Source organism: Bombus fervidus, chromosome 12 (genome assembly GCF_041682495.2).
Source record: "Bombus fervidus isolate BK054 chromosome 12, iyBomFerv1, whole genome shotgun sequence".
NCBI lineage: Eukaryota > Metazoa > Arthropoda > Insecta > Hymenoptera > Apidae > Bombus > Bombus fervidus.
This window is the reverse complement of record NC_091528.1, coordinates 8,263,564-8,278,925: the sequence shown is the minus strand read 5'-3', so window position 1 is coordinate 8,278,925 and position 15,362 is coordinate 8,263,564. Positions and strand designations below refer to the sequence as shown.

The following is a 15,362-nucleotide window of genomic DNA, read 5'->3' as shown; positions in this document are numbered from 1 at the left end:
GGTATTTTCAATTCGTTCGTGTTTAGTATTTGCTTGTGTTTTGTACTCATCGTTAATTATTGTTTCCAACGAAAGATATTTTAACAAACTGCAGAAAAAGTAATTGAGTCATCGCTTTGTATTAACAGTAACATTTATTTGATTAAGAAAAATGGCAGATGATGATTTTGATGGAGATGAGTACGTAATATTTACTGAACTGGTATCTTATACATATTCACTTATGTGTATTGTTTTATGACAAAAATTTATTGATATTTTGAAGAATAATTATAGTCGTAAAGCTTTTAGCAGTACAACTACTTTCAGATGAATGGTTTCTTGTTAAAAAGATTCCTCTATCACCTTATTACACATAAAGTTAAACATAACCTAAAAGATATCTAATAAATTATTTTAACGATCTAGTATAACTTTTCTTTTATACAATGTATATTTCAATTTAAGTATATCAAGATCGTTGAATTTTTCGTCATTTACAGGGTAGCAGATGATTTTGATGATGTAGATGATGATGATAACATTGAACTAGAACCTCAAGAAGAAGATGGAGAAAATATAGAATTATTAGCAGCTGGTGAAGCTACTGGTGGAGTGCAAAGGTCCAAAAGAATTACAACAAGATATATGACAAAGTAAGTAATGTTAAGCAAACGCTTTTAATCTTAAGAACAATAAAAATATTTTAAATATGTGCTTTTAGATATGAAAGGGCAAGAGTATTAGGGACAAGAGCATTGCAAATAGCTATGTGTGCTCCTGTGATGGTTGAGTTGGAAGGAGAAACTGATCCACTGCAAATTGCAATGAAAGAACTAAAACAAAGAAAAATTCCAATTATAATTAGACGTTATTTACCTGACAATAGTTATGAAGATTGGGGTATAGACGAATTAATCATAATAGATCACTAAATTCTGCTTAATCTTGTACATACTAAATAAAGATGTAAGGTAATTTAAGAAATATCAAAGTCTATTGTATGTATATTATTTTCAACTTTGTACCACTCATTTTAATAAAAAATATTTAGCTACTATATTATTTGCGTATATATATTTTTGCAGTTATAAAATCCTTTAAAAAGAAAAGAGAAAAAACATGTTTATATTGCAAGTGTGTTAGATTTAAACATTAAGCCGACGTTAGAAATATGACAGTTGAGGTTAAGAAGTATTATGTTAAATTTGAATAGAAATAGAGTCATCTTTTTTCCATTACATAATTTTTTAAATATTTATTGATAAGATTAAAAAAATGAACATAATGAAATATGAAAATATATAAATCATTTTATCTTGTACTTTATCTATTGAGTACTAGATTAGTAACGATAAGACTCGGAATTGCTATGTACGTCACTGTGTTCAATGTTTTCTTAACTAATAATCGTAATAATCTATTCATGTAAAACAACTTTGATTGATGAAGTATAATATTATGAAGATTTGTTAAATTACGGCAATAATATGACGTGGTAAGTAATATCGTTTATAATTATTTATTAACCTAATAGATTAAAGGTCTAATAGGTTACAACACCTCTAAATAATATTACAATATATACAGGAATCCTTTGAAGAAAAATCATTTGACACAGAGGCCTACACCAGCACCACCTCTATTAACTCATTCAGAAGACAGAGAATTAGATATTGCAGTTCAAAGACTTATTTAGTATGTATATTTATTGTTAAAATACTTGTTGCCATGATGTATTGAAATCTATTAAAAAATTTTGTATATTTAAAAATTTCTTATTTGTTTTTCAAGCGTTGAAGATACAATTAGGAAATTAACAAAAGAAATGAAAAAATATATAGAAGCTGTGGTAAATTTAGATCGAGCAGACCAAAGGTTGACATTAAATCTAACAACTTGTGGTTTAGCACATCTCAATGATGAATTCAGAAAAGTAGTGGAAAATTACCATTCAGTAACAACACAGGTAAGTTTACAGATTGTTTTTACATGATAAGAAATATCATGAAAATTTTGCTCATTTACTAGATTGGAAAAACAGTGCAAGAAATGGCAGCTCTCTGTCAGAAAACTTTCATTGAACCATTAAAAAAATTACGAGATGAATTCATTCTAATAGCCGCAGCAATTGCCAAGCGTGAGGAACTGGTGACAACTTGGAAATACTCTTATAATCGTGTCAAAAAATTGCAAGAGAAAAAAGACAGAACTGCTCATCATATCGCAAAGTTAGAAAGAGAACGCAGGACAGAAGAAGCAGCTGCTAAGGACTTGAAGACTGTACATGCTCAATTACTTGTAGAACTACCAATGTTTTTAGACAAGAGATTGGAATATATTAAACCTAGCATACATGCTTTAATCATGATACAATTAGATTACTATGGGAGTGCAACTCATTTATTTACACATTTAATGCCAGTACCAAACACTTCAGGATCGCCATCCAGCGCTATGGTACCTGAAGACGAATACCAACAAGCAGTGACTAATCAAATGAATAGAATAAGAGCTCTTACAATAGTTAAAGATCATTAAGAATCATAAAAATTTCCTAAACAAATATCTTAACAAAGTTGTGATAATTTAAATACTGAATCTATAAAATTAACATAGGTACGAATGTATTTATCACATGGCAGTATTTACATTAATATTGTAAAAGTATATATAGATTTATGATGGAACCATTCCTTGATTTCGTTTCCACTGGGCACCAGAACGACGATTGTGATTAGCGCGTTCCGCCTTCTTGGTGTTCTTTTGCTGTCTATTGTATAATACAGCTTTCTCTTGCCCTTGACCTTTAGGATTACCTGCACATACGAAAACAGGGTCACTTTAATATTAGAACTGATAAAAAACACTAATAATGCATGCTGTATTTAAGTGTAACTATTAAATTATATTCAGCACTTTATAAAAATTGACAAATATACCTATTACATTTGGTGCACCTCTTCCACTTCGCATTTGCCTTTGTTGTTCTGCTCTAGCGCGTACCTCTTCTGGATTTTGTATAAAGCAGTCTTTCTCATTTTGGTCATTCCTTACATCTTCATCTTCTGACTCCGTTTCAACTTCATCAGTTTCAACCTTTTGTTTCTCGCGAAGAACCTAAAATTATTGCTCGTTAATTTTTATATAATTATGTTAATAGTGTTAGAGAAGACTATAATTTAACCGAATTATATAAATACAAACTCTAGGTATAGTAAAAGGCCTTAAATCTGCTTCAGTCGAACCATCCTGTGTACCACGTATGTCGCTATTATCATAAGTATCATCATACTCGTCATCGTATACATCTTCGACGAGACTGTAACTGTAACAAATTTTGTTTATATTTTTGTTATCTACAAATATATATTTTTATATGTGTTATATGCATTATTCAGAGTAACCTTGAATCCTTACTTTTTAGTTATGTAATCTTTAGGTATATCTATGATTTCTTTAGATTTTTTAACATACATATCATCACCCTTTAAATTATCAAGCATATTAATATCCAGTCTTTCAATACCACTAGCTATATCCTTAACTGAAGTTTCCTAGAAAAATAGTAAGAATATTTACATTGTTTATACTAAATTATGTATCATGATTCAAATAATAAAATGTTCTTACTGTATAGGTTGGTAATGCACTAGGCATTTGCGATGGCCCTAATTTCATCAATTCTTTTAATTCTGGTGGTAATGAATCTTCTAGTACGGCATGTACCACAGCTGCACTATCATAATTGTAATACTCCAAACTTGCCTGTAAAATAAACGTCGTTAAATGCACGCAATTCTTTCATATTGAAATAATTACCTCAATAAAACCTTCATCTAGATGATTTAAAATATCTTTAACATCAGAAATAAGAACAGCCAATTCAATAGAATTCTTTGCCACAGTTCGTTTCTCATTTGAAGGTTTTATGTTTTCAGATATAGTTGTCTGACTTAAAATACCACTAGGTCCAGCTACAGCTACAGGTTCCTATGAAAAGGTAATATTATGTAAAAGCTTCATCAAAATATAATTTGCAAGCCATTTCTCAAACTTATATTTACGTTACTAGAAAAGCTAGTATCTGGAACATTGGGTCTTCCAATAATTGTATTGACTGATTTCACAATATAATTATATTTTATTGTATCACTGAATAATATTTGTTAAGTATAAAAAGATATTACCATATATTTATCTGTCTATCATTGCAATCATAATAGTACTACATTAATAAAAGGATACGCATCAGGACAAATATTCGATAATATAGTCAAATCTAATTTAACAGGATAAAACTGATCATAATCTGTAATAAATTCTTTTTCAGAAATTGCTAAGGTTAATAAATTAAGATATTCGTCCACTCGTTCCTTTACCTCTGCTTCGTTTATCGTATTTCTAAACATAATGTTATAATCATAGTATGTTATACATTGGATGTATTATACTTTGTAATTTAAATATACATATACACTTACAAATTTTCTTGAATAGTCAATATTGGTTCATATATAATAATACGAAAAAGCTTCAAAATTTCAATCCTTATTACATCCAGACGATGCTTTAATTCTATATATTTTGGCATATTTTCATCGTTATATGCTAAGTTCTTTAACATTTTATACATCTCAGGTATTGTGCTTTCATATACTGAAACAAGTCTAATGATAAATGATAAAATAAACTATTCAGGACACTTAGAACAAATAAGGATATAGTTTAATTAGTTTAACTTACTTATTCATAAAATCCACTGTGTGAAATATACTCACTGCTGGAGAATAATTTATTAAAAACACACCAACAGTTGATGATATATCTAGAACATATAATATCATATCTTCCAACTGGAATAATGTAAGCTTCGAGGAATTAGTATCCTGCTTTGACAATGAAACTGCTTCATTGGTATGTATAGAATCACTACCAAATTTTCTTTCAACATTTTCAAAGGCCTAAACTAACAACACTTATATTTAATTCTGTTTTGATAAAACATTAGCTGTTCTATATATTGCACATAATACCTCACCTCTATAAGACAAGGAACAGTTCTCTGAAGATCATTATTATATTGCGGTTCTAGTGTAAATAAAGAGTTTAAGATCCTTTCCATTATTTTTGCATTTTCTCGACCATAAAGTTGGCAAAGATCAAAGATGATGGGTACCGTAAATATGTATTTATCATATAATAAATTTCCAAGAAATGGACGGTTCATATATTCTTTAGGACTTTCTTTATTTGTGACAAGTCGTGAAAAAATTATAAGTACATAGTGACTTAGTGTTTCTAGAAGTTCCAACATTTCTGGGCAATTTGGAAAATTTTCTAAAGCATAGAATGGTGGTGCATCTTGTAGAAAAGATACCAATGTATCTAATACTGAAGTATTAAACACAATATTTGACCAAAATCTAAATAAGAAATATATAAATATATAATATATGTAAATGTATGTGTTAAAAGAAAGCTTCCAATAATTTGATTGCAAATTTGATTATAATTTCATAGAAGAATTATTGAACATTTTCAACGGTACTGTCGTTACTAATTATGCTTACCTATAAAATGGAAGGCTGAGTAACCATTTTAAATCATTGATCATATAATTGACAATTTCTATCCATCGTAGTTTTGCTCCCAAAATTTCAGAACCATCATCATTATATATGTCAGGAGGTTCATAATGTAAAAAATAGTGGTCACTTGCCCATATTTTACTCTAAAATGATTGCCACATAGAAAGAAACAACTTATTTAACATTTATGATAACACTTTCCTAATTTCACAGATATTAATACATATGAGAATTTGTTAACAAATTATTATTAAATATGAAAAGTGATTTGAAGATGTATGAAAAACTCATAAAATACCAAAGTAATAAATATCAAAGTAGTAATCAAAAGCTTGACAAATATCAATTGATATATCCACAAACATATTGCTATTTATGTACGTACCAAAGCATCAACCTTTTGGACAATACCATTGGTTTTAATTGTTAGTTTTAAATTTTCTACTGGCAGAAAATCAGGATTCTGTTAAATGAATGAAAACATTATGCAAGTTTGTAATAAATCGTATTATTCTAACCTATTATAATGAATGTCTCCATAAAGAGACACTATGTATAATAGGAAATAAATTACCTCATAAGGTTCCATATTCTCTCAAAGTATTCTTAATTGTCGCTAAACAACTGCACAGGAAATTAATTGTTGAACAAATTGCGATCCTAACAATGCACGAGCGCTAAGCGCTATGGTCTTTTCGATAACTAACCTATCTTTGTAGGTTGAAAATTACAAAAAAATATTGAAGCTGGGAAATCCCAGAGAACAAACTTTGTAATTTTGTTAAGAAATTGGTAGTGCTGCAAAAGATTCTGATAGTGACAGTTACTCTTGACATCGTTCAAAAGCTCTACGTCGCAAAGGTTATGTTTTGAATATTCATATAAGTACTTTGTTATCGGACTGCTGTACTATACTTCGTTGTTAACGTTCTTATAAATAAAATAGTTTAGAATTTTATATTTTTGTATAATGTCTAAGGATACGAAATTTTTTGCGAGACCAAAAGTAAGATTTTGTCAACCGGATACCGGTAAATCGATAACAAAAGAATTAAAAAGCTTGACTGATCAAAATGGTATTAAGAATAAGCCGAAAATCCTAAGTGTTGTAAGACTAGATAAACCTGTTAAATTAGTGAAATCGAATGAAATATCTGGTAATCAGGAAAATAAAAATTCAAAGCTTGTTGATAATGCATCAAACTTCACATTACGTGCTAGTGCATCTCCTTGTTCAATTGGAACCTCGTCCTCTTTGGATAAAAATACTATCAAAACAGAAAATCAGAATCCTTTAAATGATGCTAACAACAGTCAGAATATTAAAGCAAATATTAAAGAAGCTAATATTCCCAAAACTTCTATTAAACTTCCAAACAATGACATAACAGTTTCTACAGATTCTCCCATTGCACAAAGTGAAAGTTTAGACAAGACACTTAAATCAAAAAATTCTGACAAAACTAATGGTTCAAAGAAAGATTACACTAAAGGTAGAAGAGAAAAAGAAAATAAATCAACAGTTATCAAAAAAAATATTAAAACTGTAACTAAAAAATCCACAGATTTAGACATTTTAAAACATAAGAATCGACTTTCTTCTGCTGGCACTGGTACAAAAAAGTTAAATGCCACACAGAAGACATCTAGTTCAATTACAATAAAAAAGAATTTAAATTCAAAACTTCGTGATATTATGCCATGTTATAAATATAGTAAAGTTGTAAGAGATATAATTGGTCCTAAAATACAGCCATACATAGGTCCAGGAGTATCACACAGTCAGCCAGATGATTTAGCAATTTTAGAAACAGATGAAAACATTCATACAAAGCCAATTATTTCTGGAGGAAAATTGGCAAAACCAGAATATAATTCTATTATGTGTACAATTAATAAATTAAATGAAATGAAGAAACAAAAAGTTATAACTGATATTGAACATTTACCAGCTTCATATAAAAATGTTATAAATGGAAAGGTAGTAAAAAAGTGATGGCTTAAACTATAAGATCATAAAATATCCTCTTATGTTTTATGTTTTAGGTTTCTACTGCTTTAGATTTCCCTCTAGATGAAGCAGTTTACAAAGATTTGGTAGACTTATCTATAAATGAAAATCAATTGCCAAGCAGATTAACTCGTAGTAAAGATCCAGAGCCAAGACAGAAAGATGTTGTGCCAATACTCTCTGACTTTTTTACACCTGTATCTACTGAGGAATATTGTACTCCTGTTTCTATAAAACCACGAATTCCAGAAATTGTAGACAGTTGGAATGCCTTTAGAATAAGTGATCAAATAAGTGAATGGAAACACATTTTAAATCATGTATAACTGGATTAGTATTTTTATATTATGCATAACTTATTTGTTAATTGCTATTTGGAAACCACTTTGGTAAATGTATCTTTTTGTAAAATGTAAAGTATTTTTTATAAAACTCATCGAATGAGATTGTTTAACAGACATTTTGTAAAATATATATGTTGAAATATAAAAAAAATAATAAATGAATATATGTACAATTAATTGTTTAATATACAATTATATATCTTATTTTTCTACGTGAATATATAGTTTCATTTTACAAACTGCATAAAGCACCAAAGATATTATTATGTGATTTATGTATAAAAAGAAAAAACAATATAAAGTTCATGATACACTTAGGTTGAATAATTGTGAGGGATTATACTGGTGAAAGCCAAGCAAGATTCATGTAATGACTTTACAATTTTATATATGGCAATAACATTTACGATATTTTCCTTCGCAAGCTGTAATGTTCCTAATTTGTCAATAATAACGCATAATTGTCTTTTTTAGTGATTCATGAGTTTAGTGGTTGAAACAGTTGAATATAATAAATATAATTTATCTACCAAAAGGATTCAGGTTCTTATTATAGTCATCATCGTCATTATTCTTAAAGGGATTTGTGTCGTCGTTATCTTTAAAAGGATTGGTAGTGTCATCGTCTTTGTCTTCGGCAAATGGATTTTTCGATTCATCGTAGTCGTCTGCTCCGAATGGATTCGATGGTACAATCGGTGTTTTTGGTGGCACGTACGATTTTTGAACTGGTGATGATTTTGGTGTCGTGCTGTTCAGAATACGGGCTTCCTTTATAGGTACTGGCACAGCTTTCTTCGAATTTCCTCGTGGACTAGATATGTCATTGATTGTACCAGAAATATTCGCTTCTACTGATGAAGAGTACAGATCTGATTTTGGATAAGATCGCAGTCGATTATCCGCTACTGTATTATAATTATCATACGAACGATGAGTTTCAGTTTTTCCTATAATAAAATGTTTGATTTGTATAAAGAATTGTGCTATATCTTGAAGAGTAATAAATTAATTTTTTTAATCGAATAAAATTTTACCTAACGTTGTGTTCTTTCCCTCCGATAATCTGATTCTGGCTTCCGCTCCTGGCCCATAATTCAATTTTGATTCATCAAACTTTGCCACCGACGCAGACAACATTTTATCGCTATCTGTGATCACCATTAATTTTTTAAAAACTCCGCGACCAAAGTAATCAGCAACCAATGAGAATGGATCCTCTGCTCGGTCCAATAAACTGTGAAATGTTTCATGAAGATCTTTTGATTGTTCCTGTGCTTTTATGATATCCAACAATTTTTTATTGTCTGGTAAACAAGCTGGACATTCATTTTCATTTTCTGAGAATCTTTGAAAGCAGCTATTACGGGAATAACGTCGTACATGTTAAAATACATCATAAAATATTATTATACATAATATGATATAAAACCTGAACTCACTGTTGATGATATGAATGCTGACACATAAAATGTACTGATGGAAGTTCTAACTGATGGTGACATGCACTGCAACGTGATCCTTGGAAGATAATAGTACTATTTTTAATTGAATCTATTTGTTCTCGTATCTTTTTAGTATCAGCTTGATACTTTTCGGATAATTCTATATCTGCTTGTGTTTGTTTATGTTCTGTTCGTAACACACTGTTAAAATAGGTTCTCACATCGCCCAAGGTACAAGAAAGTGAAGTAGAAAGTGCATCAAGAACCATCAAAGGTGATAAAAGTCTTTCTTGACCTGTCCAATATAAATTTTGCTTAAAAATGTTAAAAACTAGAATGATTAAATTAAATTTTAAACATACCTATGTGGGTTAGTATGTCTGCAAGAAGTTTAGTTGGTGCTTCTTTATTTCTTGCAACACTCCATAAAGCTTGGACCCATAAATTCGGATCTTGATGTCCAAATCGTTTGCACGTAGCTAAAATTTGTTCACTGTCTCCTTCACGTAAATGGAATCGTAATATCTCTTGGTATCTATATATAATATAATATACATTATAAAATAAATTTTTGAAGTATAATATCGATTGTGTAAGTTACTTCAACCTACAATTTACTTTCTTCATAAAGAAAGAGTAAACCACGCCTGAAATTATGCTGGTGGCATAAGATTAATATTTGATCTTTATCGTAACACGCTTCCGAATTTTGTAAAAGTCGTACAATTTTCTGTTCATATTGTACTTTTGCTACATCATTATCCAAAGCTGACCAAATATGAAGATAATGTTCTACTAAAGTATTGTATACCAAAGTGCTCCACCTATGTATTAAAACATTTAACTTGTAGAATATAAATTGAACTTTTCTTGTTATTTATTTTGGTATACTAACTTGGTATTCATTTTTACTAGGTGCTCTAAGAATTCTACGAGACGTTCTGAATTATTTAAAAACAAGTGAATAAAATCTTCTGGATTAGCTTTATCGATGTGTTGGTCCACAGTACCATCTAACATTTCCTGAATTAAATACGTCATTACAAGTATATGTTTTATCATACCAATATAAGTCTGTTATTTTTTAATTCCTCAATTTTACCTGATCTACAAGTGGTTGATTGGAAGGCCTATAATTGGTACATAAGGCTTTTAAAAATTGCGTTGATTCATCTGGCACATTTTCTATCAGGATAGTACCATATTTCTTCATGTTGGATTCTGCCTAAAAGATTGTCCAAAATTAATCGAATAAATTAAATTTGGATTCACGTTTAAATGCATGTATCAACGTACTTCTTCAAAGTCCAAAGTAGCCATATATTCTAATGCCTTTTTGTACTCGTGTTTATCTTCTATTTGAATACGAAGATACCATTCGTAACGATCATGTTTTTTTGCAAGCAGCAAAGCATCCTCCGGCGATGCTTGACGACAAACTTTTATTGCAATTTCGACATCAAAATCAATCTCCCTATCTTTTGTCTAAAATCATTATATAACATAATCATAAAAATTACCGATAAATTTTGTACCCAAATTAGTCATAGTTTGTTTACCATGATAAATTCTTTTAATTTATCTGTATGATTGAGTTTCGTATAACAATTCAATAGCAAAGTTGTATGATCTTCTGTTGCCTGCCCATTTTTATGCAAAGCTTGCAAATAGGTCGTTAGATTATCTATGTGTTGAGAATCTAAAAATTTTCTAATTACATATGACGGTTCTAACTTTCCAATAGTTTTAATATATTGTTCTATCGCTCCAGTATGATCTCCTTTTGAATATAAATGATCGCCGTATTGTCGGAATATATCGACTAAACCTTCAGCATCATATTGTTGATTCTTAGCTATTCTAAAAATAATGTAATATTAAATTATAATTGAAATATTTTCTACAACTTTAAGGTTAAGGTAGATTTACCTACCTTATAGATATATCATATAAATTCTTCTTGAAAAGTAATGCTAATTTCGATTGCAAGTCTTTTTCATCTAAGTGATAAAGTTTACTATCTCCACTGAGTATAAAAAATCCACCCCATTCTGATAGAACAGCTTGCACAGACAACATTGGGGCAGAAAAAACAATGCATTTGTTTTGTATATCAAGTACTGTAATCACATGCTTATCTACTCCTGGAGGTATTGGTTCTATAGTACTATAAACATATGATATTTTAAAAATTAGTTTATATTTAATGAATTTGTAAAAACTATGAATCTGTAAAATTTCCTTACCTTGGTTTTGCAGAAATGGTAGTTGTTGTTCTTGGATCATTCGCAGCTTCTTTTGCTATAATAACTAGGTAACTTCTGAACCACTCTAACATGATTTTTTGACCGCCAGCTGCATAACAAGGACCTCTACCATCTGGAGTGTAACAATAAATTGCCTAAAGTAATACAAATTTATTAGTAGAAAAATATTTATTACATACATTCCATAATAAAATTATATTAATGTTATTACATCATCACGACCAATCATGAAATGACTATCTTGCATAGATTCTGCAAGAACACTACAATTTCTGGCACAGCCCATAGTGTCCAAGGGAGATTTAAATTCTTGATCCTTAACAGTAATATTATATACGAAAACGCTACTTGGTGTAGCAACAAATAAATGAGTTTGTTTGCCACTAGATTTTATTGCTAAACCAGTAACTGAAAAATTGGTATGTTCGAATACTTTTATCTTGTTTTTCCTTTCCCTAGTTAAATCACCCCTAAGGATTGAAAGTTGTGTATTAAAATATGTTTGAAAATTAGAAGATTATCGTTATTAAAATTAATTATTTTTACCTATACAGCATAATAGAGCCATCTCCAAAGCCAATAGCCATTAATGTAAGACTAGTATGCACACATAGAGCAGTTGCAGGAACTGCTCTATAACTTGGTATAGCTCTACTTATACGAAGACATGTTGGATTGCCTTGTTTATCTGGTTTAGCTAAATTCCAGACCTTTATGGTAGGATTACAACCTGATTCATCTTCCTAAGGAAACATACTTTTCATTAATGACAAATATATCTGCATCAATGTGTAACAATTATGCAATGATACTAACACCAATGGTAAACAAGAAAGTGGAATGTTGGACTTGTTGAGCTAGCGTTAATGTGACATCATAAGCACGAAATGTGGTAACATCGTAAGTTCTATTCACTAAATGCACATTGCCTGCGTAATCTCCGAATACTAGAGTCCCGTTACCGCTCGTAGCTGCTGTCACTTGGGCGTCCTAATCAACAGAGCATACAATATACATCGAACACGATAGCCTTAACCTATAACCAAATATCATGTCAGAAAAAATCGGATTTCAGTCGATGAATACTCACACCAAGTGCCGTGGCTATTTTCCCGCCGTCAACTTCTTTTTTAAGATCAAAAAAATTGAAGCGTCTCCACTAAAAGATAAATGCGTTTTCGTGTGAGGAAAGGGGGGTTATGTACACGACATAGAAAATACGATGTATCAAATGTTCGAATAAAATGTGAGACTAACCTCGAGAAATGCCATCATGTACAGCAATTATCTATTTACACATTTGCAATAAAATATTGTCGACGCAGCCAGTGAACAGCGTGTTAAAGTTGTTTCTTTTGACACCTAACAACATCAAGTTGCACGCCCGCCATCTTTTCACCTATATTTGACCAGCTGATTATGCATGACATTTCCCCTTAGTTGTGATATATATTTGGTCACTCGCATGCGCGGTGCAAGCACATGTATTTTCTACTATACCGACGTGCTGCATCGATGCATTTAGTTTGCTGCATTCTTGCAAAGATGCCGACGTAGAATTATTCGAAATCATGCGCCACCTGTGTACGCTATTTGGTACTAAATTCAATATTTCGCGGGATTTAAAATTGAATATCTTTTTATTCACTCGTTTCTTAAAAAAGTATAACAAATCTCTTTTATTTTAACATTTTTTATCTCTAAAATCTAATTTATGAATGCTATAATTATCAAGAAAATAAATATCATTTTAATTAAAAATAAAAAAGAAAATAATAATTAACCCTTTCTCTCCATTGAAACACCAAATTAATAAATTAAAATTTCCTTTATTATCTCTACATTAAATAAAATTATCCCTTTTGTTAAAATTGGGATAAAAATATGTCTAAAGATATTTTGAAGTGAAAATCATTTGGAAAGGAATTATGAAACACTTTGCAAACACAGAATACCGTAGCAGTTCTATCAATGGTCAAAATGGCTGAACTCTCTAATTTCATTGATCTATAAATTAAAAATCAACTGCTATGGCTTTCCGGATTGTCGATCTCGATTAGTAAGACGTAAGTTTTGTTATATTTGTTAAAAAGGACGAACAGTTAGTGTCGATGATTGGGGGCTTGTTTTACAAGGTCTGTCTGCGCGAGACAGAGGGGATCAAGAAGAAATGGTCGCGAAAAACTCTGAAAATCGATTATGAATACAACACCGGTTCCATTTTTTGCGATACTTTGCTTCATCAGACTATCAAGGACCAAGAAAGACGCATCCGCTATTCGATGTTCCTCTATAGTCCTTTGTAAATTCCATTAACTCCTTCGCAGATCGTCGTTCTTCGTCCTCGAACAGGATTCGCTGCAACCAATGAGGCTTCTCTCGCGAAATTCGTACAGAAAAACGTTCTCCAGGAGCTTTTGTTCAATGATTTTTATAAAGACTATCACGAAACCTTTGGATCATTGAAAAGTACCCGGTTCCTTGTACGAATTTCGCTTCACGAGAACGCACGAGCATCTTCATCTTCGTTTTCTCATTTTCTTCCCTTTATTTAGTTTTTAATTCTTTTGTACCGTTGTCGTGCTCGCGTTAGAAAGAAAACGAAAAACGCACGTTTCCTCTCATTTTATTCAGTCTGCGATCGTTTCTTGTTTCAGGACGAGCAACGTTCCATGATCTCTCTTTTTTTTCTTTTTCTATTTTTGTAATATTCAAAACGTTTAGTGGAACGATGATCGTCTCGGTTCGTTGTATCACGTTCATGCGTACACGCCGACGGTTTATTAATTAATAGCACGAGTTTCGTCACTGTTCCTCTCGTTTTATGATCTATCTATCGTGGAGAATGGTTCCTGATTTTTCGCATCGTTCCAGGGATCAGAAAATTACTGGATTTTGCGTTCGAACGACGAGTTCTTGCGGGCGATGTCGTTAGGGGATGAAATTGGTTGTGTGGATGTAGACTGCGACACGGTGAACACGAAAGACTTTGATTATTTAAATTTTCAGGCCTTTCAGTCTCGTGGAACACTTCGAGAGCATGTTTCGTAAATCTTTTTGTTACCTTTCGCGAAGTTATTTTTATTTATTCTCTGATTAAGAACAACGTGCACTGGAGGTACTTACTTTGGATTATGAAAGGATTCAGATTTAAGGATCGTGGATTATATAGAATTTTTCTGTGACGGTTTCTCTGTTTATTAATGGTTTTTCATTTTCTTAAGATTATGGAGTACTTCTGGCTTTTAACCAATGTGTTTTATTAAGGAAAAATTATTACATACACCGTGGAGATTCGCGTTAGACGGATTGGAGCGAAATTCAGGTGGATTTCCCCTTTATTTATTAAAATATTCCGCCACTCGGTGGCCAGCGAATGTTTCTCATGTCAAGGAAAAATTGTAAAATTTCTTCTCTCCAAGCATCGTCGAAGTATTCCTCGCTGTTTAAACATTTCCAAACGGGCATCGAAATCCCGTGATCTTTGTCTGAAAATTCACCGGTCGCAGTTTACGCTGTCACTTCCTCTTCTCTTCTACGTAATTTGTAGTAACACCTGATTTCGTTTCATTCTTCGTACTCTTAAATAATATCGCTGTAAAACATCGCAAACTTTACTTTTCAAATTTCAAAACTTGCATTATCCTTACCCGCTTTACTATAAAATCTTTCTTACATTCTGTTCGTTGTACGTTTCTATCTTTAACTTGCATCTATATTAGAAA

At 31.0% G+C, this 15,362-nt stretch overlaps 5 protein-coding genes across 5 annotated transcripts; 3 read left to right on the top strand and 2 right to left on the bottom strand.

Moving 5' to 3' along the window:
* Rpii18 (RNA polymerase II subunit RpII18) lies at window positions 1-1,041 on the top strand. Its single transcript, XM_072014642.1, has 3 exons — window positions 1-180; window positions 483-635; window positions 704-1,041. The coding sequence occupies exons 1-3, from the start codon at window positions 152-154 to the stop codon at window positions 912-914; spliced, it is 393 nt and encodes a 130-aa protein (XP_071870743.1). The 5' UTR covers window positions 1-151; the 3' UTR covers window positions 915-1,041.
* Window positions 1,042-1,236: 195 nt separating this feature from the next.
* LOC139993162 (bridging integrator 3 homolog) lies at window positions 1,237-3,366 on the top strand. The gene is made up of 4 exons (XM_072014641.1): window positions 1,237-1,477; window positions 1,570-1,677; window positions 1,774-1,948; window positions 2,011-3,366. The coding sequence occupies exons 1-4, from the start codon at window positions 1,470-1,472 to the stop codon at window positions 2,518-2,520; spliced, it is 801 nt and encodes a 266-aa protein (XP_071870742.1). The 5' UTR covers window positions 1,237-1,469; the 3' UTR covers window positions 2,521-3,366.
* On the bottom strand, window positions 2,590-6,416 carry LOC139993159 (activating signal cointegrator 1 complex subunit 2). Its single transcript, XM_072014636.1, has 15 exons — window positions 6,278-6,416; window positions 6,145-6,194; window positions 5,956-6,033; window positions 5,553-5,713; window positions 5,021-5,405; window positions 4,726-4,943; window positions 4,464-4,649; window positions 4,228-4,383; window positions 4,041-4,134; window positions 3,802-3,972; window positions 3,613-3,747; window positions 3,400-3,536; window positions 3,187-3,307; window positions 2,922-3,099; window positions 2,590-2,798 (listed from the first exon to the last, which is right to left on the bottom strand). The coding sequence occupies exons 2-15, from the start codon at window positions 6,157-6,159 to the stop codon at window positions 2,659-2,661; spliced, it is 2,175 nt and encodes a 724-aa protein (XP_071870737.1). The 5' UTR covers window positions 6,160-6,194; window positions 6,278-6,416; the 3' UTR covers window positions 2,590-2,658.
* A 124-nt stretch (window positions 6,417-6,540) lies between these two features.
* Window positions 6,541-8,098, top strand: LOC139993161 (uncharacterized). Its single transcript, XM_072014640.1, has 2 exons — window positions 6,541-7,551; window positions 7,617-8,098. The coding sequence occupies exons 1-2, from the start codon at window positions 6,541-6,543 to the stop codon at window positions 7,905-7,907; spliced, it is 1,302 nt and encodes a 433-aa protein (XP_071870741.1). The 3' UTR covers window positions 7,908-8,098.
* On the bottom strand, window positions 8,090-13,042 carry Vps11 (vacuolar protein sorting 11). Its single transcript, XM_072014635.1, has 16 exons — window positions 12,895-13,042; window positions 12,728-12,796; window positions 12,454-12,627; window positions 12,184-12,380; window positions 11,849-12,107; window positions 11,617-11,771; window positions 11,304-11,537; window positions 10,930-11,230; window positions 10,667-10,855; window positions 10,473-10,595; window positions 10,266-10,393; window positions 9,982-10,194; window positions 9,733-9,905; window positions 9,368-9,665; window positions 8,963-9,285; window positions 8,090-8,875 (listed from the first exon to the last, which is right to left on the bottom strand). The coding sequence occupies exons 1-16, from the start codon at window positions 12,910-12,912 to the stop codon at window positions 8,448-8,450; spliced, it is 3,282 nt and encodes a 1,093-aa protein (XP_071870736.1). The 5' UTR covers window positions 12,913-13,042; the 3' UTR covers window positions 8,090-8,447.
* Between the last annotated feature and the right edge of the window lie 2,320 nt (window positions 13,043-15,362).

Bases quoted from the DNA above. Each gene is read 5' to 3' on its own strand.
- Rpii18 (XM_072014642.1), top strand. From the start codon at position 152: ATGGCAGATGATGATTTTGATGGAGATGA. The intron at 181-482 runs GTACGTAATATT...CGTCATTTACAG, and splicing joins GATGATTTTGATGGAGATGA to GGTAGCAGATGATTTTGATG. The intron at 636-703 runs GTAAGTAATGTT...ATGTGCTTTTAG, and splicing joins ACAACAAGATATATGACAAA to ATATGAAAGGGCAAGAGTAT.
- LOC139993162 (XM_072014641.1), top strand. The intron at 1,678-1,773 runs GTATGTATATTT...TTGTTTTTCAAG, and splicing joins GCAGTTCAAAGACTTATTTA to CGTTGAAGATACAATTAGGA. The intron at 1,949-2,010 runs GTAAGTTTACAG...CTCATTTACTAG, and splicing joins ACCATTCAGTAACAACACAG to ATTGGAAAAACAGTGCAAGA.
- LOC139993159 (XM_072014636.1), bottom strand. The intron at 4,384-4,463 runs GTAAGTGTATAT...CATTATGTTTAG, and splicing joins TTGACTATTCAAGAAAATTT to AAATACGATAAACGAAGCAG. The intron at 2,799-2,921 runs GTATATTTGTCA...TCGTATGTGCAG, and splicing joins AGGTGCACCAAATGTAATAG to GTAATCCTAAAGGTCAAGGG.
- LOC139993161 (XM_072014640.1), top strand. From the start codon at position 6,541: ATGTCTAAGGATACGAAATTTTTTGCGAGACCAAAAGTAAGATTTTGT. The intron at 7,552-7,616 runs GTAGTAAAAAAG...TTTATGTTTTAG, and splicing joins AAAATGTTATAAATGGAAAG to GTTTCTACTGCTTTAGATTT.
- Vps11 (XM_072014635.1), bottom strand. The intron at 12,628-12,727 runs GTGAGTATTCAT...TCTGTTGATTAG, and splicing joins AAATAGCCACGGCACTTGGT to GACGCCCAAGTGACAGCAGC. The intron at 9,666-9,732 runs GTATGTTTAAAA...TATATTGGACAG, and splicing joins AGACATACTAACCCACATAG to GTCAAGAAAGACTTTTATCA.